Below are 21,600 nucleotides of genomic sequence, written 5' to 3'. Positions count from 1 at the left end.
CATCCCTGCGAGGGGTGGTGGCACGGCAGAGGGGACTGGGGACACACGCACAGAGCTCTGGGGATGGTGAGGCTGCTGGCACAGGGCACGGCTTGTGCCCAGAGCATCCCTCAGCGCTCGGAGCGTGCCCGGGGCTGGCTGGGTTGGCATCGCCCGGCTCCGAGCAGCTCGGCCGGGCACGGAGCGCTCCCCGGCCCGATGCTCTCAGCCGTGAGTTACCGCAGCTCCCACCGCGTTCCGCAGCCGTGAGTCAGCCCCGCTCGAAATATCACCGGGAGCACAGAGGAGCAGCTGACCCAGATCCTGCCAGACCGTCCCCGATTTAACGGTGATATACAGCCCCAGCTGCCGGCTGGCTCACCGTGCTGAACCAGCATGGAAAAACAAACCCAGCCTCTGCCGTCCCCCGAAAGCAAAGCTCCTGCCTGCCCAGCACTGCCTGTTGCCACACAAAATCACGTTTGGCCAAGCCACTGAGCCCTAAACTGTCATTGGAGCTCGTTTGATGGGTCTCGGGATCCATCAGAGCCTCAAACATAAATGCCAAATATCATATCTGGCCCCACTCAAGAAGCAAATCCCCATCCCACAGCCACACCATGGGAGACAAATCCTCCGCAGAACCCGCAGCCCCGGCTTTGGGGTTTATTTGGCTCCTCTGGGGGGAGGGATTTGGGTGGATTTGGGGAAGCTGTGGGCAGGGAGAGCTGAGCTGATGTGGAACAGCTGGGGGGGAGCTGGGCAGCGCCAGCCCCGCTCTGGTTCTGCAGGGCTGGGAGCGATCCATGCTCAGTAGAAATCCCTGACTCCAGCTGGGTCATCCTCCGGCTCATGCACCAACCACGAAATTGCAGGTTCCTGTCCCAGGTGATTTCCCAGGAGCTGAGAGTCCCAAACCTGAGCTGGATCTGCAGGTCCAGCAGATTTTTTGCATCATTCTCATCCCTCTTCCACCACTCACCTTCTGTGCTGTGTTTTTAACTCACACCTGAAGCCAAGCTGGTCTGAGAGTCACTGACAGGAGATGGCTCCTGTCACTGCTGCCACCCTGGTCACCCCAAAATCTGCAGCCCCTCCTTTCCCATGGACATGGAGCCTCCCTTACAAACAAACCCAATCACCCAAAGAATCCTGACACCTTTTCCTGCTTTTTTAACATTTTCCTTTAGGCTGGCCGAGCCACGGCCACTTCTCTGCACACCAGCTCCTGTTCTAGAAATGTTAAATGATTAAAAATATTTAATGTGTCTTCATGCTGCCTCATTGCCCTGCAGGTTTTTGCAGAGATACAGGTCAGGATGGCCTGGCAGTGCTCCACAGGGCAGGGGGAACCAGGGGACATCAAAGGCAAATCCTGGGCAGGGTAAAATCTGCCTGGGCTCAGGATCCTGCACACAGGACCCCAATTAAAGCTCTGCTCTCCCCTGAGCTGTCCAGGGGACACTGCAGGCACTGCTCACTGTCACCATCTCCCTTGCAATAATACATGAGCTTTCAGGAAGCCTCTCAGCTGCAGCTTTTTATATCTGAACTCTTTCTGGCTGAGCAATCTCAACCTACTATTGATCCACATGACGCATTTGATTCCCATAATTGAGATTGGAATGGAAAAAAACACATTTCTGTTCCTCCCAGCGAGTTTGTTTCTCACGTGTGACAGCTCGGGGCGTGCAGCACTCGAGTTTTGCTGTGATTAAAGTGAAGGAATCTTTTAAAAGTGGGAATTTGTGACTGCTCCAGCCCAAAATTCAGCGATGGATGGTGGGAGCAAAATACCTGGGTGTTCTCTCCCCCATTGCCTTTAAATGTCAAGCAGCTGCTGGAGTTGTTTTTTGGGGGATCATGGAGTGGTTTGGGTGGGAAGGGACCTTAAAAATCATCTCATTCCCAGCCCTGGGTGGGCAGGGACAGCTCCCACTGCCCCAGGTGCTCCAGCCTGGCCTGGGCCACTGCCAGGGACCCAGGGGCAGAGGATTTCTCCTTAATATTTCATCTAATCCCACTTTCTTTGAGCTGTCACCCATCCCCCTTTGTCCTGTCAAGCAGGAATTTGGAAAGAATAAAATAGAAATAAACCCATAAACCCAGAATCAAACAAGAATGTTCCTGATCTCTTACTGTATTTGCGGGGTGCCCTGATGAAGGGAGGAATGGTGAATTTGACTCCATGCTCTCAGAAGGCTGATCTATTCTATTCTATTCTATTCTATTCTATTCTATTCTATTCTATTCTATTCTATTCTATTCTATTCTATTCTATTCTATTCTATTCTATTCTATTCTATTCTATTCAAAGAATACTGACGGAAGGCTAAAAAGATAATAATGAAAACTTGTGACTCTCTCCTGAGTCCTGACACAGCTTGGCCCCAATTGGCCAAAGAGTGAAAACAACTCACATGAAACCAATGAAACAATCACCTGTGGGTAAACAATCCCCAAACACATTCCAAGGCAGCAAAACACAGGAGAAGCAGATCAGGTAATTATTGTTTTCCTTTTTAAACACATTCCAAGGCAGCAAAACACAGGAGAAGCAGATCAGGTAATTATTGTTTTCATTTTTCTCTGAGGCTTCTCAGCTTCCCGGGAGCGAAATCCTGGGCAAAGGGATTTTTTCCAGAAAATATGAATGTGACAATCTCCCCTTGCTGCTTTCTCCTGGTCAGGAGAATTTCCAGCACCTGAAGTGGACAGAAATCCCCCAGTTTCACATGGAATAACCCCAGACTCAGAGGAGAAATCTCTGACTGCAGAGCAAGCCTGGAGCCCCTCCTGTCTGGACAACAAAAGCACTTGCTCCCTTTGGGTCTCCCTGTAGGTATTGCACTGATGGAGAAATGCTGTATGTTCTCTTGTTTATTTGCAAAAAAAGGTTAAAAAAAACCCAAACCTCTATTAAAATGCTGCACCTCTGGGAGTGCCTGTGAGAGGAGTGAGATGTGACTCCAGCAGGGAAGTGATCAGCTTGCAATAATTTAGATGTTCTGTTGCTATGGATACTTTCTTTAAGTGAAGCATACCATTATAATTTAAATTTCCAGTAACTCACCAAAAAAAAACCCACATTAAAAGTAATAAAAAATGCCAGAGACGCAAGTGTTTTATTCCTTGCTGTCAGTTTGACTGGAGCTGTGACAGCCCTGGAGAAGGGATAAAATTGGCACTTGGGAGCAGATTCCAGTCTTTACTCATTTGCTGCATTAATTACACCTGGGAACGGGGGCTGTGACCGAGGAGGGGCTGGTGACGGGCTGGGATGGGGATGGGACACTGGGAGTGACACTGGGAGAGGGGATGGGACACTGGGAATGGGGATGGGACACTGGGAGTGGGGATGGGACACTGGGAGTGACACTGGGAGTAGGGATGGGACACTGGGAGAGGGGATGGGACACTGGGAATGGGGATGGGACACTGGGAATGGGGATGGGACACTGGGAGTGACACTGGGAATGGGGATGGGACACTGGGAATGGGACACTGGGAGTGACACTGGGAGAGGGGATGGGACACTGGGAGAGGGGATGGGACACTGGGAGTGACACTGGGAATGGGGATGGGACACTGGGAATGGGGATGGGACACTGGGAATGGGGATGGGAGTGGGGAGATGGGACACTGGGACAGGATTTGGGATGGGACACTGGGAGAGGGGATGGGACACTGGGAATGGGGATGGGGCACTGGGAATGGGACACTGGGATGTGACACTGGGAGTGGGGATGGGACACTGGGAATGGGGATGGGACACTGGGAGAGGGGATGGGACACTGGGAGAGGGGACACTGGGACGGGATTTGGGAATGGGGATGGGATGGGATTTGGGACGGGACACTGGGAGAGGGGATGGGACACTGGGAATGGGGATGGGACACTGGGAATGGGGATGGGACACTGGGAATGGGACACTGGGAGTGGGAATGGGACGCTGGGAGTGACACTGGGAATGAGGATGGGAACTGGGATGTGACACTGGGAATGGGGGTGGGACACTGGGATGGACACTGGGATTGCGTCCCTCTGTGTCCCTCTGTGTCCCCTCCAGTCCCTCAGCATCCCCTGGGAGCAGATCCAGCTCAGCCCCCCTGGAATCACCCCCAGGACCTTTCTGATCCCATCCTGCCACACACCGGGGCCAGGCTGAACCCAGAGACACAGAAACCACCACAGGGGAAATAAATAAAATCACCCAGCACAGAGCCTGCAAAAAAAAAAAAAAAAAAGGCAGAGTTTTTATTCCCCTCAGTGCAGAAAATTCTTTACAGCATCAGGTTTTCTTAAAAAACAAAACAAAACAAAACACTCTGGACACACAGAGATAGTGTTGTGAATGTCAGCATGTGCTGCTCTAGGAAAGGACAGGGGAATCCTCACCCTCCATCCCAGGGTCTTGGGAGAGCAGGATGAGTTCCTCACCCTCCATCCCAGGTTCCAGAGATCAGGATGAGTTCCTCACCCATCCCAGGTTCCAGAGGAGAGCAGGATGTGCTCCTCACCCATCCCAGGGTCCTGGCGAGAGCTGCTGCCCCCAGGATTGAGGCACCCATGGGCACAGCCCTGCCAGGACCTGGAACTGCTCTGAGCTGCTCCCTGCAGAGCCCACAGAGCACAGGTTCCATCAGAGAGACCCCCAACACCTTCCCACACTCACACTTTGGGGAAAAAACATCTCCAACCTAAGGCAGAGCCACTCAGCTGCTCCCTAATGAACTCTGCAGCTGACTCAGAGGGTTTTCCTTCCTTTCTGTGAGCAGTTCTGAGGGAGTTCTAAAGAGCTATCAGGGGAATGAATTAGTGCTTCAAACCCGAGTTACAAATCTATAAAACAGATTAGTACACTTCACGTAAGGCCACAAACATGAGAGGTGTCAGTGAGGCTGTTTGGGATGGTTAAACCCAATCTCGAATTAGCACAAGCTGTACCTCCGTGGCTGGTTCCAGCCCCAGGGGTAGATGGAGCTTCCTGAGCCCCCTGGAGCTGTCAGGGACAGGGGTGGGAGCACCACTGGGCACCAGAACTGCTGCTGCCTGACCCCATCCCATCCACATGGATTCGGGGCAGGAGGAGTCCGAGCTGGGAACGTGGAGCTGTGCCCCTGCTGCTCCTCCCAAGCTGCCCTTCCCAGCAGAATCCCAAACCAAACCTTTGCTCCCTGCTGGTTTTGCTGTTAAAGCCAACTTTGGAGTTTGGGACCCGGAGTCAGCCTGGAGCCAGAGCTGCAGCACTGCCAGGGGGGCTCTTTTTGGGTGAAAAGCTTCTGAGGAGAGCTCCAGGCACTGCCCACCTTGACGCTCCAAGCGCTGCTTTCAGTCCAAGCGTTAAAGTGCAAAACTTCTTTGAGTTACAAAAGTCTTTGGGTTAAACAGGAGCTGGGACCCGCTGGGGTGAGTGAGTGACAGCAGTGAGAGTGCCACGGGCACAAAGCACCAGCTCTGCTCCCTCTGATTTCTGTGCTGTCACACTGCCAGCAGCTGCTGCAGACCCTCCCTGGCCACGCAGGTGCTGTGCTGGGCCACGATGGGTTGGTGACACCCAGAGCTGTGCCTGCATCCCACGATGGGTTGGTGACACCCAGAGCTGTGCCTGCATCCCACGATGGGTTGGTGACACCCAGAGCTGTGCCTGCATCCCACGATGGGTTGGTGACACCCAGAGCTGTGCCAGGCTGGGTGCACTGGTGACACCCAGAGCTGCGTCTGCACCCACAGAGGGTTGTGGCGGTGCCTGCAGGAGGAACAGCCCCACACCTTTTGTAAACTGCGAGTAAATCGGTCCAAGAGCATCCTGTGGTTTGGGTGAGAGCAAGGTACAAAATTCCACGCTGGGTTTCTGAAGCTTTGGTCTGAGCTGGGCTGTGGCACCCGGCAGTGTGGGGGCCCTGGAGGGTCCCAGAGGGGCTCAGGGAGGGTTTGGGGCCCTCAGAACATGAAGAGATCGTCCTGCTCAGCCGGGCTGGGCTCCAGCTGGCCCCAGTGCAGCGGGGACAGAGCCTCTGCAGCCTCCTGCGCCGACAGCCCCGTGTCCAGCTCCTGGGGATTGGTCCTGGACTGGGCCAGCCTGGGGCACAGAGGTGGGAAACGGAGAAACGGTGAGGGAAATAAATACAGAGAAATGCACAGAGTGAAATAAATACAGAGAAACAGTGAGGGAAATAAATACAGAGAAATGCACAGAGTGAAATAAACGCAGAGAAATGCACAGAGTGAAATAAACGCAGAGAAATGCACAGAGTGAAATAAACGCAGAGAAATGCACAGAGTGAAATAAACACAGAGAAATGCACAGAGTGAAATAAACAGAGAAATGCACAGAGTGAAATAAATGCAGAGAAATGCACAGAGTGAAATAAACAGAGAAATGCACAGAGTGAAATAAATACAGAGTAATGCACAGAGTGAAATAAATACAGAGTAATGCAGACAGTAAAATAAACACAGAGTAATGCAGAGAGTAATGCACAGAGTAAAATAAATACAGAGTAATACAGAGAGTAATGCACAGAGTAAAATAAATACAGAGTAATACAGAGAGTAATGCACAGAGTAAAATAAACAGAGAAATGCACAGAGTGAAATAAATACAGAGTGATGCACAGAGTATAATAAAATATAGAGTAAAGCAAGAGTAAAATAAACACAGAGTAATGCACAGAGTAATGCCAGGGTAAAATAAATATAGAGTAATGCACAGAGTAAAACAGAGTAATACAGAGAGTAATGCATAGTAATAGACAGTAAGGCACAGAGTAAAATAAACACAGAGTAATTATTTTACTTATTATTAACACACAGCCATTATTAAGAGCCATTATGAACAGCCAGGGCTCTGGGGCTGCTCCCCTGCTGAACTGCAGGGAAGGATGAGAGTTTGAGAATTACCTCGAGGGAGGGCTGAGAGTTTGAGAATTACCTTGAGAACGCCTCGTCCAGACCATCATCCATCTCCTTTGTGGAGAGATCAAAAAGAGAGACAAGTAGTTGCTAAGAGAGCTGCACAGAAGTGCATTTAGAGACCTGGCTCTGCACTCACACAAAGAAATATCTCTGTCTGCTGGGTTCTGAGTGCCTCAGCCACCTCCTCTGCAATCTGCAGGGAAAGGGCAACTCGGGGGCTCGGCCCTTCCTGCACCCCAAAGGGGCTGAGCCTGCCCCAGATCCACCCAGGAGGGCAGCACAGGGATCAAATCAGCCCCAAATCAGCCCCAAATCAGCCCCAAAGGGGCTGAGCCTGCCCCAGATCCACCCAGGAGGGCAGCACAGGGATCAAATCAGCCCCAAATCAGCCCCAAATCAGCCCCAAAGGGGCTGAGCGTGCCCCAGATCCACCCAGGAGGGCAGCACAGGGATCAATTCACCCCCAAATCAGCCCCAAAGGGGCTGAGCGTGCCCCAGATCCACCCAGGAGAGCAGTACATGTTATTTATTTCAGCACAGGGATGTAAATCCCCCCCTGACCCTCCCATCCCTGCTGCCAGGAGGGAGCTGACCCTGAGCTGTGACCCTCCCTGAGCAGCCCAGGCCCCCCCGAGCTCCCAGTTTGGCCCAGTTTGGCCCTGGCCCCCCCGGCTGTCCCTTACCCACTCCAGGTTGTTGTTGACGGAGGCATTGCTGGGCCCAAAGCTGCTGTTGTCCAGGGCTGGGGGCTCGGGGCTGCTGCCCAGGGGGGCCCTGCCCGGCTCCTCCAGGTCCAGCAGCTTCCCCAGGGCTGCTGTGAGGGCAGAGAACAGAGAAATACCCAAACCTGTTTGCTGGAATCACCTCCCTGCAGGAATCACCTCCCCGCATCCAAGCCCTGCAGGATGGACCCGGATCTGAGCCCTGAGGACACTCAGGTGTCACAGACTCTTCTATGGAAAATCCTTATCTTGGGATTCTTCCTCCTGAGAAGCTGAGAGGCCTCAGGAACAAAATGCAAACAATGATTGTCTGCTGCTGTGGAATGCAACAGTGGATCTGGGATTGGTCCATGTTGTTGTTTCTGATTAATGGCCAAGCACAGCCCAGCTGGCTCGGACTCTCTGTCCCAGCCACAAGCCTTTGTTATCATTCCTGCTCAGGGACAATTCCCCACCCTGTGCCTCACTCACCTGTGCCAGAGTGGGCAGGAGCTGCTGAGCTGGGGCTGCTCGTCCCTTCTGCTGCCAGGATGGACCTTTCCCTCTTCTCCTTCTCTGCACAACAGGAGAGGCCATGAACCACTGCCTGCAGGGAGCAGGGACAGCAGGGACAGCAGGGACAGCAGGGACACAAACTCCAACTCACCTTCCTTTGCTGCCTGCCAGAACTCAAAGGCCAGCCTGAAAGCCTGGGCCACGGTCAGGGTGACAGCCTGGGCCTGGGGACACACAGCAGGACAGGCTCAGAGCTCTGAGATCAACCACTGACACCACTGAGATCAATGACATCACTGAGATCAATCACTGACATCACTGAGATCAATGACATCACTGAGATCAATGACATCACCGAGATCAATCACTGACACCACTGAGATCAGTGACATCACTGAGATCAATCACTGACACCACTGAGATCAATGACATCACTGAGATCAATCACTGACATCACTGAGATCAATGGCATCACTGAGATCAATGACATCACTGAGATCAATCAATGACATCACTGAGATCAATCACTGACATCACTGAGATCAATCAATGACATCACTGAGATCAATGACATCACTGAGATCAATCAATGACATCACCGAGATCAATGACATCACTGAGATCAATCAATGACATCACCGAGATCAATGACATCACTGAGATCAATCACTGACATCACTGAGATCAATCACTGACATCACTGAGATCAATGACATCACTGAGATCAATCACTGACACCACTGAGATCAGTGACATCACTGAGATCAATCACTGACATCACTGAGATCAATGGCATCACTGAGATCAATGACATCACTGAGATCAATCAATGACATCACTGAGATCAATGACATCACTGAGATCAATCAATGACATCACCGAGATCAATGACATCACTGAGATCAATCACTGACATCACTGAGATCAATGGCATCACTGAGATCAATCACTGACATCACTGAGATCAATCAATGACATCACCGAGATCAATGACATCACTGAGATCAATCAATGACATCACTGAGATCAATCACTGACATCACTGAGATCAATGACATCACTGAGATCAATGACATCACTGAGATCAATCAATGACATCACTGAGATCAATCACTGACATCACTGAGATCAATCAATGACATCACTGAGATCAATCAATGAAACCTCTGAAATCACTGAAATCACTGAAATCACTGAGATCAATCACTGAAATCGCTGAAATTACTGAGATCACTGAAACCACTGAGATCCCTGAGATCAACCACTGAAATCAATCAAATTACTGAGCTCAATCACTGACATTACTGAGATCAATCACTGAAATCACTAAAATAACTGAAATCAATCACTGAGATCACTGAAACCACTGAGATCCCTGAGATCAATCACTGAGATCACTGAAATCACTGAGATCAATCACTGAAATTACTGAGATCAATGATATCACTGAAACCACTGAGATCCCTGAGATCAATCACTGAGACCATTGAAATCAATGAAATAACTGAGACCAATCACTGAGACCTCTGAGATCACTGAAATTACTGAGATCAATTAATGAAACCAATGAAATCACTGAGATCAGTCACTGAAACCTCTGAAATCACTGAAATAACTGAGATCAATCACTGAAATTATGGAAATTACTGAGATCACTGGAACCACTGAAATCAGTGAAATCAATCACTGAAATTACTGAGATCAATCACTGAGACCTCTGAGATCACTGAAATTACTGAGATCAATGACATCACTGAGATCAACCACTGAAACCTCTGAAATCAATGAAATCAATCACTGAAATCTCTGAAATCACCGAGATTACTGAGATAAATCACCGAAATTACTGAAATAAATGAAATTACTGAGATCAATGAGATCACTGAGATCAATCATTGAGATCTCTGAAATCACTGAAATAACTGAGATAAATTCACTGAAACCACTGAAATCAATGAAACCAATCACTGAAACCACTGAGATCAATCATTGAGATCTCTGAAATCAATCACTGAAATTACTGAAAGCACTGGCAGCCCCCAAGGACATGGGGGGGACACAAACAGGGCACAGCACCCCCAAAACCATCCAGGGGGCACAAGGGGACCCCCAGAACCAGCAGTGCCAGTCAAGGCTGGCACCAGGAGGGCTCACTGGGATATTTGAGCTCTTTCCATCCCTGATGGGAGTGCAAATGTTCTATGGCAAAAAAAAAAAAAAAAACACCTTAAATATGGTAATTAAGTATGAAACTCCTCACAGCTGTTTACAATTTAAGCTGTCACATCTGAATCAAGTTTAATAGGCCCAGCCACTGTTGAGAATTACCAAGGAACTAAAAATATGGGCTAATTACATGGCTGTGCCTGGGAGCTGTGGTGCACCCAGAGCCCCTGCCCTGGCTCCAGGCTGGGAGCAGGGATCACCTCAGCAGCAGGATCTTCCTTCACTTCACAGAGCAGGAAAAAGGAAATTATCCCCAGTTTTTCTGCCACAAAAGGCCTTGGAGAACTTTATTTGCAGGGGGATGCACGGAGCTGATGCAGCACTGAGATAATTCCTTTAGCAGCAGGAAGATTTAAATTTTAATTTGCAGACTGAGGCTTATCTCGGCCGTGCCAGGGTGGGAGCACAGGAGAGACAACTTGTGGCTGCCATTATTGTCCCCAGGGGGAAAAAAGGAGCTGGGAGAGGCAGGGAATGTGAGCAGAGCTCCAGGCACGGGGATGCTGCTGGGGACCAGGTTCACCAGGTCCCTTCCCCTCCTGGGGCACTGGAACAGCAGGGAAAGGTCCAGGAGGGCTCAGAGCAGAGAGCTGGATGTGGGAATGAGTCTGGGATGGGCTCTGAGCCCACCTCAATTCCTTCCCAGAGCCAAATCTGTGCTCTGAGCCCACCCCAAACACTCCCACAGCCAAATCTGAGCTGTGCCCCCCTCCCCAGCACAAGGCAGCCTCTCCTGATGTCACAGACACATTTCATGAAAAATCCTTTCCTTGGGATTTTTATCTCCTGAGAAGCTAAGAGGTCTCAGGAACAAAATGCAAACAATGGTTATCTGCTGCTGTGGAATGCAACAGGGGCATCTGGGATTGGGCTCATGTGGTTGTTTCTAATTAATGGCTAATCACTGTCCAGCTGGCTCGGACTCTCTGTTCAGTCACAAACCTTTGTTATCATTCCTTCTTTTTCTATTCTTAGCCAGCCTTCTGATGAAATCCCTTCTTCCATTCTTTTAGTATAGTTTTAATGTATTATATATAACAAAATAATAAACCAATTGATAAATAAAACACGGAGTCAGACCCTCGTCTCTTCCCTCATCCCTAGACCCCTGTGAACGCGGTCACACAGCCCCAGCTGCACGGGTGTCCCCAAACCCCGCGGGGATGTGCCAGGGCAGGGCAGGGAGCCCCAGCAGGGTCCCCTGGGCCCCTCCTGCCCCAGCTCTGCCCAAGGCTCTGGGGCTGCAGCAGCACAGGGAGCGTCCCCGGGGCAGGCACCGCTGCAGGCCCAGCTCACGGCCCCAAGGGCACAACCCCGGCTGGGACGAGGGGCCGGGCAGTGCTGAGCCTTCCCCCCAGCCCTCACTGACCATTTTCCTCTTGGGGCACAGGAAGGCGTGGCACTCGAGGCTCTCGCTGTGCTGGCTCTGCGCGATGTAGGCGAACACTTTGTCGTGGGCCCTGTCCGCGGTGCAGTAGGAGATCCTGGAACACAGAACAGCCCGGGGTGGGCTCTGGGGTGGGCTCTGGGGTGGGCTCGGTGCTCCAGGGCTGCCACAGGGGCTGCACGGCACGGGGAGGGCACCAGGGTGGGATGGGCAGGGGCTGAGATCCATGGGCAGCACAGGGAGAGGGGGGAGAGAAGAGAAAAGAAGAGAAAAAGAGAGAAGAAAAGGGAAAAGAAAAGAGAAAAGGAGAAAAGAAAAGAGAAAAAAGACAAAAGAGAAAAGGGAAAAGAGAGAAGAAAAGGGAAAAGAGAGAAGAAAAGGGAAAAGAGAGAAGGAGAAAAGAAAAGAAAAGAAAAGAAAAGAAAAGAAAAGAAAAGAAAAGAAAAGAAAAGAAAAGAAAAGAAAAGAAAAGAAAAGAGAAAAAAGAGAAAAGGGAGAAGAGAAGAGAAGAGAAGAGAAGAGAAGAGAAGAGAAGAGAAGAGAAGAGAAGAGAAGAGAAGAGAGAAAAAAGAAAAGAAGAGGAAATGTCTTTTCCACACAGTGGGACAGGACAGGCTAGAGAAGGGAAGCTTCCAGCAGAGCAGCACCTCACACTGCTGTGCTCAGAAGGTTTCCCTGGAGGGTGAGGAAGGAGAAAGGAGCTGTGCTCAGCCGGGGATTTCACCCTGAGGCTCAGGGCAGGGGCAGGAGGTGATGCAGGGGTGCCCAGGCTGGGCTGGGACCCAGGTTTGGGGTTTGCAGATGCTCAGGATGCTCCCCGAGCTCAGGGGATGTGGGAGGGAGGCCCAGCAGAGCCCCAGCACCCACCTGTAGATGGAGATGTTCTCGATGAGCTCGCTGCTCCTGCTGTCCCTGAGCACAATCCCCCGCGGCGACACCTTCAGCGTCACCTTCTGCAGCTTCTTCCCACTTGCCTTGGCCTTGGGGAGGGAGAGAGGGAAGGAGAAACCCAGGGTTTGACCACTGGCACCTCCAGGGGTGTGGGAGCAGCTGGGGATGCTCTCAGCAGGGCTGGCTCTGCTGCCAGGAGGGCTGGGAATGGGCTGGGAATGTTCTGGAAAAGGGCTGGGAATTGGGGGAATGAACTGGAGGAGGGCTGGGAATTGGGGAGATGGCTGGGAATGGGCTGGGAATGTTCTGGAGAAGGGCTGGGAATCAGGGGAATGAAGTGGAGGAGAGCTGGGAATTGGGGGACCCAGGAATTCCACCCCTCTGAGGCCCCAGTGGGACAGAGCTGTGCTGGCTGCTCCTGTCCTGCTCCCTGTCCCCTCCAAACCCTGGAAGGGAAGCCCAGAGCAGCCCTGGCCGTGCTCCAAACCTGTCCCTGCCCTGACCCAGCCCGGGGCAGGCTGATGCAGCAGGTCAGAGCCTCCTCACACACCCCAGCTTATCACAGGAGCTCAGCACGCTCCAGGCTGGCCCGGGCTGGAACCAGGGGCTGCCAGAGCCTGGAACTGTCTGCAGGGCCACCCACAGCCCTGGAGGGGCTGCAGCCCCATCCCCATGGAGCTGAAATCCCAATCCCCCTGGAGTGGCAATCCCAATTCCCCTGGAGCTGAAATCCCAATCGCCTTGGAGATGGAATCCCAATTTCCCTAGAGATGCAATCCCAATCGTCCTGGAGCTGCAATCCTGACCCTTCCTAGAGCTGCAATCCCAATTTCCCTGGAGGTGAAATCCCAACTTCCCCATGGAGCTGCAATCCCGACCCCATGGAGCTGCAATCCCAATTGCCTTGGAGCTGCAAATCCCAATCTCCCCTGGAGATGGAATCCCAATTTCCCTAGAGATGCAATCCCCACCCCATGGAGCTGCAATCCCAATCCCCTCTGGAGCTTCAATCCCAATTTCCCCCACTGCAGCTCTGAAACTCCTCCCCGTGGGACCCTCCCAAGGGCCATCAGGGCCACCTGGGGACACCTGGTGACCCTTGGGGACAGCTGGGGACACTCACGGTGGCCACGATCCTTTTGACAGCGGCTGCAGAGAGCTCCTCTCCCTTGGGCTGCTCCACCAGGGTCATGCCCAGGTACTTGAGGCTGAAGAGCATCCCCTCCAGCAGCGTCTCCCTCGTGTCTGTCCAGTTCTCAGGCAGCTCTGGGGACACACGGAAGGTTCTGGAATCACCAACTCACAGCAGCAGCACTGAGGGGTTCACCTGGGAGCCTCCCCTGCAGCTCTCCAAGGCAGCACAACAAACCCCAGAACGTTTTCCACGAGTCACACCAAACCCCAAAACGTTTTGCACACCAAACCCTTCAGGAGCCCCCAGCTCACCTGGGAGCCACCCCGTGCCCTGACCCTGCTCACCTACACAAGGAGGATAAAATGGGATTTGCTGCTAATCCCGGGCAGCTGCTGGGAGCCAGGTGAGGGGAATGATCCCCCTCAGCCCTGAGGAGCCCCCCAGGAGCAGAGGGCTCTGCTCTCCCCTTAGAAACCACCACGCAACTGCTCCCCAAAGTGCCGGGGGAAAAGGAGGGCTCGAAATACAGGGACAGGTGTGGGGCCAAGGTGAGAATCAGGTGGGGGTTCCTAAACCTGAAATTCCACCCAGGAGCCAGCAGGGATGGGCAGCTCGGGGGCTTTGCCTCTCCACAGGTGTCACACAGCCCCACAGGTGTCACACAGCCCCACAGGTGTCACACAGCCACCCCAAGTGTCACACAGCCCCACAGGTGTCACACAGCCACCCCACAGGTGTCACACAGCCACCCCACAGGTGTCACACAGCCCCACAGGTGTCACACAGCCCCACAGGTGTCACACAGCCACCCCAAGTGTCACACAGCCCCACAGGTGTCACACAGCCCCACAGGTGTCCCCAGGCCAGCCCGTTCGTGTCCCCCCGCTGCCCATCCCCTGTCCCGGTGTGACTCGGGCCGGGTCGGTCCCACGGGATCAGGGACAGCCGCGGGTTCGGTGTCACCGGGGGGCTTCGGGGTGGCTCCCCCCGGGCCCGGTGCCCCCCCCGGCAGGGCCCGGTGGCCGCTCGCCACGGGGGCATCGATCTGTGAGCGGGACGAGGTCACGGCGCGCCCGGCGGGCTCCGGCCCTTGGCCCGGGCTGGGGGACACGGGGGGACACGGGGACACGGGGGGACACGGGGACAGGGGGACACGGGGACAGTGGGACACGGGGACACGGGGGGACACGGGGACAGGGGGACACGGGAAGGGGCGCAAGGAGCGCGGAGCGCAGCGGGGCGGAGCGAACAGCGCGGCAAAAAGTGGGGCTGAAAGTGAGAAAAGAGCGACGAGAGAGCGAAAGCGAAGGCGGAGAGAGAGAGCAGAGGGCCGGGGGCAGAGAGGGGACAGGGGACAGAGGGGCCGGGACAGAGCGGAGCGAGGGGAAGGGACAGGGACGGGAGCGGCGGAGCGGGGCCGGGATGCGGGGCCGGGAGCGGAGTGCGGTGTGCGGGAAAGGGAGCGGGACCCGGGCCACGGAGCGGGGTGCGGGATGAGGGGCCCGGGGCAGAATGCGGGGTCCGGGGCAGGGAGCGGGGCAGGGATCGGGGGCTCAGGGCAGGGAGTGGGACCCGGGGCAGGGTGCGGGGTCTCGGCTCTCACTCTTGTGCCGCCCGCCGGCCCAGGACGGTTTGTGCACGCTGGGGCTCCTCAGCAGGGCCCGGCCCGCGGACTTGAGCGCGTCCATCCCGGCCCGGCCCGGCCCGGCCCCGCCGCAAACTTTTCCTGCGGCGCCAGCGCTGACCGCGTCCGGGGGCGGGGCCATGCAAATGAGCGATGACGTCAGCGCGCCACGCCCTGTGCCACGCCCATCCCCGCCCCGGGGCCCGGAGCGCGGCGGGGTCCCAAAAACTGCGCGGGGTCCACAAAGTTGTGCAGGGTTCCTAAAGCTGTACAGCGTTCCTAAAGTTGTGCAGGGTTCCTAAAGTTGTGCAGGGTTCCTAAAGCTGTACAGCGTTCCTAAAGTTGTGCAGGGTTCCTAAAGTTGTGCAGTGTTCCCAAAAACTCCGCGAGGACCCAAAAGTTCTGCAGGGTCCCAAAAACTGTGCGCGGTCCCCAAAGCTCCACATGGACCCAAAGCTCCTCGGGGTCCCTAAAGCCATGCAGGGTCCCAAAAACTGTGAGGGGTCCCTAAAGTTGTGCAGAGTCCCTGAAGTTGTTCAGGGTCCCAAAACTCCTGCAGGGTCCCCAAAACTCCACAGGGACCTAAAAGTTCTGTGGGATCCCAAAAGTTCTGCGGGGTCCCAAAAACTGTGTGGGGTCCCTAAAGTTGTGTAGGGTCCCCAAAACTCTGCAGGGTATCCAAAGCTCCTCGGGGGACCTAAAAGCTGAGCAGGGTCCCCAAAACTCTGTGGGGACTCAAAAGTTCCACAGGGTCCCTGAAGCTCCTCGGGGTCCCCAAAGCTCTTCGGGGACCCTGGGTCCGACAGCACCGTGGGGACATCACGACTCAGCCACACCCAGGGCCTGGGCGTGCCCCCCAAAATCAGGATTTGCTTCCCCCCACGGATCCTGCCCCAAATCCCTCCTCCCTGCACTGTGGGGTGCAGCTCTGCAGGGATCCCCCCCTTCCCCAGTCACATTCAGGGTAAGGACCCCCCTCTGCTCTCTCCATGCCCAGGTGACCCCAAAAAAAGCTGAGTTTGCCCCAGGAGGGGTTTGGTGACCCGGGCTGGGGTGGGATATTGGGGTGTCCTGTCTGAGCAGCCACCCTGGCGTCACCAAGGTGTCACCACCTGCTCTGAATGGAGAATAAAGCCCTCACAGGCTTTCTGAAATTAAAGGATAAAAAAGAAGAGGTGAAACCCCAAAGGGACGGGGAGCAGTTTGTGAAAGGGGAGAAGTTTGGGAAACAGAAGCAGTCTGGGAAAGGGGAGTTGAGCCCTGAGGGAGGCTCGTTCCTCCTGCAGCTCCTCCCAAAGCTTCAGGCAGGCACAGATGTGCAAACTCCCCTGGCACACCCCAAGGATGCAGCTGAGTTGGCTGGAACAGTTCTGTGCTGGCTGGAATTCCTTCTGCCAGGGTCAGAAGAGAGGGACCAGGAGCTCAGGCCCTCATTTGGGTTAATTCTGCTCTTTATCACGAGGAATTCAGGCCTGTGGTAAACTGGATTAGTTTTACTGACAGCGCCGGAGCTCCCAGACTGACACCAGCACATCTCGTTACATAACGCAGCGAAGATAAAAATAAAGCAGGGTAAAACATCAGCTGGGAGAGGAAATAACTGGAGCACCCCCGCTTTTAATGCACGCTGGAAAATGGGGGCGAAACCCCCGTGCTGGGGCGCTCAGGGCATGTCCTGTCCCAGGAGCACTGCGCTCCTGTCCGAGCTCTGCACAAATCCCATTTATTTGTCACACCCAGCTCACAGCCAGGGCAGTGCTGGGGCAGGGCAGGAGCACCAGCGCGCAGGGAAATGTTAAATATTAAAATATTAAAATAAAGAGCTGAGTTTTCATGGCGAGACCCTGCAACCCCATCTCCTGGTTTTTGTGATTTCCTTAGGGAAAGGTTTCACCTCCACTTTCCCCATCTCTCCTGTGCTGCTGGGGCAGCCCTGGGCAGCTTTCCCTGCCAGGCTGGGGCACAGGGGATTTATCAGGGTGCCAGGGGAGCTCCCCTGACCCCCGTGAGAGCCACGAGCACCCCGTGATGCCACCCAGAAACCTGTGGGGGCACCCATCAGTGCTGCCCTCTATGCTCCTGCACTTGTGATGGCATTTCCCTCCCTCCAAGCTGATATTTTCTCCCTTTTTCCCATTCTTGCCCTGCATGCCCAGGGGCAGATTTGCTGCTGCTGGTGTCGCTCCCAGCCAGGCTGTGCCAGAACACGGAATTTGAGGTGCAGGCAGAACAAAGGCAGCTGTAAAGCAGCAGATGGGCACTGCCCAGGCTGCTCTGCCCGGGCAGATTTGGGAGCCAATAATAATTGTAAACATCTCAGCGCAACCTGGTTAATCCTGATCATCCCCTTAGCCCAGCATGGGATTTGTGGGGGTTTTGTGGGCTGGGACAGCCCTGAATGTGGGGCTGTTTGAGGGTCCCAGGACGAGGGGAGAGATTCTTGGCTCCATGTCTCAGAAGGCTGATTCATTATTTTATGATCTATATTATGTTAAAAGAAAATGAGATATTAATTATAAACTATATAAACTATACTAAAAGAATAGAAGAAAGGATTTCATCAGAAGGTTTGAAAAGAATAGAAAGGAATGGAATGATAATAAAATCTTGTGACTGACCCAGAGTCCGAGCCAGCTGACTGTGATTGGCCATTATTTAGAAACAACCCCATGAGTCCAATCCCAGATGCACCTGTTGCATCCCACAGCAGCAGATAACCATTGTTTGCATTTTGCTCCTGAGGCCTCTCAGCTTCTCAGGAGGAAAAATCCCAAGGAAAGGGTTTTTCATAGAATGTGTCTGTGACACCTGAGTGTCCCCAGAACAGCTGGGATCCCTGCAGTGCCAGCAATGCCAGCCAGGTGAAAATAAAGAAAATAAAGGAAATAAAGGAAATAAAGAAAATAAAGGTGCCACCCTGAGCCCAGGTCCCGTTTCAGCCCTGGATGTGCCTTCAGCCTGGGCTCAGCAGCCCTGCAGTTTCACACAGCCCCCAGTGATGTTTGCAGCTCACAAATCTCCATTGAAACACGAGGTTTGGGGATTTTTGTGGTTGGAAATATGAAGAGCACGAGTTCAAAAATGCACACAGAGAGCAGAGAAATGGGACTTTTTTGTTGTGGGTTTTTTTTTGTTTTTTTTTTTTTTTTTTTTTTTTTTTTGTAATCTCTGGATCTGGGGGAGGAGCTGACTCTGGGGTTTGGAGCTTTTAATAGAGAAACTGGAATCTGCTCCTGTGGTGGAATCTGCTCCTGCTGGCCTGGGGACACAGGGACAGGGGGACACAGGGACAGGGGGACACAGGGACAGGGGGACACAGGGACAGGGGGACAGGGGGACACAGGGCTGGGCTCCTCAGCGGCTGCTGGGCAGGAGGGGTGCAGCTGGAAGGGGTAAAACCCACAAAAATTCCCAGGTACAAGGGGTAAGAAACACAAAAATTCTCCGGGTGGAAGGGGTAAAAACCAAACCCAAAATTCCCCAGGTGGCCCAGCCTGTCCCAGAGCCCCGTCCAGGCCAGAAAATTCCATTTTCCCCCCACTTTTTCCCCGTTCTTTGCTCTCCCCACGTGCCCCGCGGGAGCGGGGGCAGCACCGGGGCAGGGCCCCGTGCCGGGGAGGATTTTTATTAATTATTTGTTAATTGTGATGGAGCAGCTCCCAGGAACAAAGGCAGGTTGCCATGGCAGCGGGGTGGGAGAGATCCCAACAATTCCCGTTGTTCCCTTCGGAATAAAGGGTGGAAAAACACCCAGGGAGGGACGGGGGGTGGCACAAACCCCAAATTTGTGCCTGGAGGGGACACGGGGGTGCAGGAGAGGCCAGACTGGGATTGGGATTGGGGATGGGAATGGGGACTGGGATGGGAAAACGGGCAGCCCAGCCCTGTGTCCCCCTGTCCCCGTGTCCCTGTGTCCCCCTGTCCCTCTGTCCCTGTGTCCCCGTGTCCCCCTGTCCCTGTGTCCCTGTGTCCCTGTGTCCCCCTGTCCCTCTGTCCCTGTGTCCCCGTGTCCCCCTGTCCCCCTGTCCCTGTGTCCCCCTGTCCCTCTGTCCCCCTGTCCCTGTGTCCCCCTGTCCCTGTGTCCCCCTGTCCCTGTGTCCCCCTGTCCCTCTGTCCCTGTGTCCCCGTGTCCCCCTGTCCCTGTGTCCCCCTGTCCCTCTGTCCCCCTGTCCCTGTGTCCCTCTGTCCCTGTGTCCCCGTGTCCCCCTGTCCCCGTGTCCCTCTGTCCCTGTGTCCCCGTGTACCCCTGTCCCCGTGTCCCCCTGTCCCCGTGTCCCTGTGTCCCCCTGTCCCCGTGTCCCTGTGTCCCCCTGTCCCCCTGTTCCCCTGTCCCCCTGTCCCTGTGTCCCCCTGTTCCCCTGTCCCCCTGTCCCTGTGTCCCCCTGTCCCTGTGTCCCCGTGTCCCCCTGTCCCCGTGTCCCCCTGTCCCCGTGTCCCTGTGTCCCCCTGTCCCTGTGTCCCCGTGTCCCCCTGTCCCCGTGTCCCTGTGTCCCCCTGTCCCTGTGTCCCCCTGTCCCTGTGTCCCCGTGTCCCCGTGTCCCTGTGTCCCCCTGTCCCCCTGTTCCCCTGTCCTCCTGTCCCTGTGTCCCCCTGTCCCTGTGTCCCCGTGTCCCCCTGTCCCCGTGTCCCCCTGTCCCTGTGTCCCTGTGTCCCCCTGTCCCTGTGTCCCCCTGTCCCCGTGTCCCTCTGTCCCTGTGTCCCCGTGTCCCCCTGTCCCCGTGTCCCCCTGTCCTCAGGCCACCAGCAGCAGATTCCAGTTTTTCCATTAAAATCTCCAAACCCCAGATCAGCTCCCCTCCCGGATCCGGGGATTAAAAACCCAAAACCAATAAAACCAATAAAAAAGTCCCATTTCTGTGCTCTCTGTGTGCATTTTTGAACTCGTGCGCTTCATATTTCCAACCACAAAAATCCCCAAACCTCGTGTTTCAACGGAGATTTGCTGAGAGCCCCCAGGAACTCAAAAATAATTAAAAAACCCCAATATCAGGGGGAGGCTGGTGCTAAGAATCCAAAAATAATTAAAATAATATAATAATAAAAATAATAATAAAAACCCAAATATCAGGGGGGCTGGTGCTGAGAATCCAAAGGTACTTAAAAATAAATAATTAAAATAATAATAAAATAAAATCAAATCCCAAATATCAGGGGGTGCTGGTGCTAAGAATCCAAAAAATAATTAAAATAAAATAATTAAAACAATATAATAAAAAATTAAAATAACACAATAATAAAAATAATAATAAAATAAATTAAAATAAAACCCCCAATATCAGGGGGGCTGGTGCTGAGAATCCAAAGGTAATTTAAAATAAATAATTAAAGTAATATAATAATGAAATAAAAGAAAATCAAATCCCAAATATCAGGGGGTGCTGGTGCTGAGAATCCAAAAAATCATTAAAATAAAATAATTAAAATAAAATAATTAAAATAAAATAATAATAAAAATTATAAAATAATAATATAATAAAATAGAACCCCAATATCAGGGGGGCCTGGTGCTGAGAATCTGAAAATAATAGAGTCACATTCAGATGTCATATTTAGGGAAAAAAGGGATTTTCCAGGCTGGGAAAGCTCCGGGTTTGTTCTCAGGCTCACCCAGGGCTCCTGGGCCCTCTCGTGGCTGCTGCGGACAGGACACGAAGGAATTTCTGTCAATTTTCTACCAAACACCAAGATCGTGCTATTGAAGGAGATTTTGGGGTTTGGAGCGCAGAAAATGCATCTGTTGCACACAAATGTCCTCAAAATAAATTTTATGGAGCAGCTCCTGGGCATGGGAGTGGCAGGATATTATCATATCAAATAATGATATTGATAAATCATAATGATATTAAATAATAAAATATTTTTAAAATAAAATTAAAATAAAGATAAAATAAAATAATTAAAAATTAAATAAATAAAATAAAAATAAATAAAATAAACTAAATTAAATTAAAATAAATAAAAATAAAAAATAAAAATAAATAAAAATAAAAATAAAAGTAAAATAAAAGTAAAATAAAATAAAATAAAATAAAATAAAATAAAATAAAATAAAATAAAATAATTCCTCAGGGAAGCTCTGGCATTGCCCCCAGCAGGATCCTGGCACACAGAACACTGGAATTTCCTGGTGCCAGGGAGAAGCTGCTCCTCCTGTGTGTCTGAAAAAGGACAAAGGCCAAACTTCTGCAATTCTCAATAAATTTAAATTTAAATTTACCTGGTT

General features: G+C 52.6%; 1 protein-coding gene across 2 annotated transcripts; it reads right to left on the bottom strand.

The window, feature by feature from the left end:
* Nucleotides 1–5,704: 5,704 nt before the first annotated feature.
* Nucleotides 5,705–15,451, bottom strand: LDLRAP1 (low density lipoprotein receptor adaptor protein 1). 2 transcript variants are annotated; one of them, XM_058819884.1, is made up of 9 exons: nucleotides 15,357–15,451; nucleotides 13,742–13,884; nucleotides 12,595–12,707; nucleotides 11,710–11,824; nucleotides 8,266–8,338; nucleotides 8,091–8,174; nucleotides 7,581–7,711; nucleotides 6,914–6,948; nucleotides 5,705–6,061 (listed from the first exon to the last, which is right to left on the bottom strand). In XM_058819884.1, exons 1-9 carry the CDS (start codon nucleotides 15,439–15,441, stop codon nucleotides 5,923–5,925), a joined length of 918 nt encoding a protein of 305 aa, XP_058675867.1. In that variant the 5' UTR covers nucleotides 15,442–15,451; the 3' UTR covers nucleotides 5,705–5,922. The 2 variants fall into 2 exon arrangements, with proteins under 2 accessions (XP_058675867.1, XP_058675868.1); XM_058819885.1 differs by having other exon boundaries at nucleotides 7,581–7,708.
* Between the last annotated feature and the right edge of the window lie 6,149 nt (nucleotides 15,452–21,600).

Source organism: Ammospiza caudacuta, chromosome 25, assembly GCF_027887145.1.
Source record: "Ammospiza caudacuta isolate bAmmCau1 chromosome 25, bAmmCau1.pri, whole genome shotgun sequence".
NCBI classification, from domain to species: domain Eukaryota; kingdom Metazoa; phylum Chordata; class Aves; order Passeriformes; family Passerellidae; genus Ammospiza; species Ammospiza caudacuta.
This window is presented reverse-complemented; position numbering and strand designations above follow the sequence as displayed.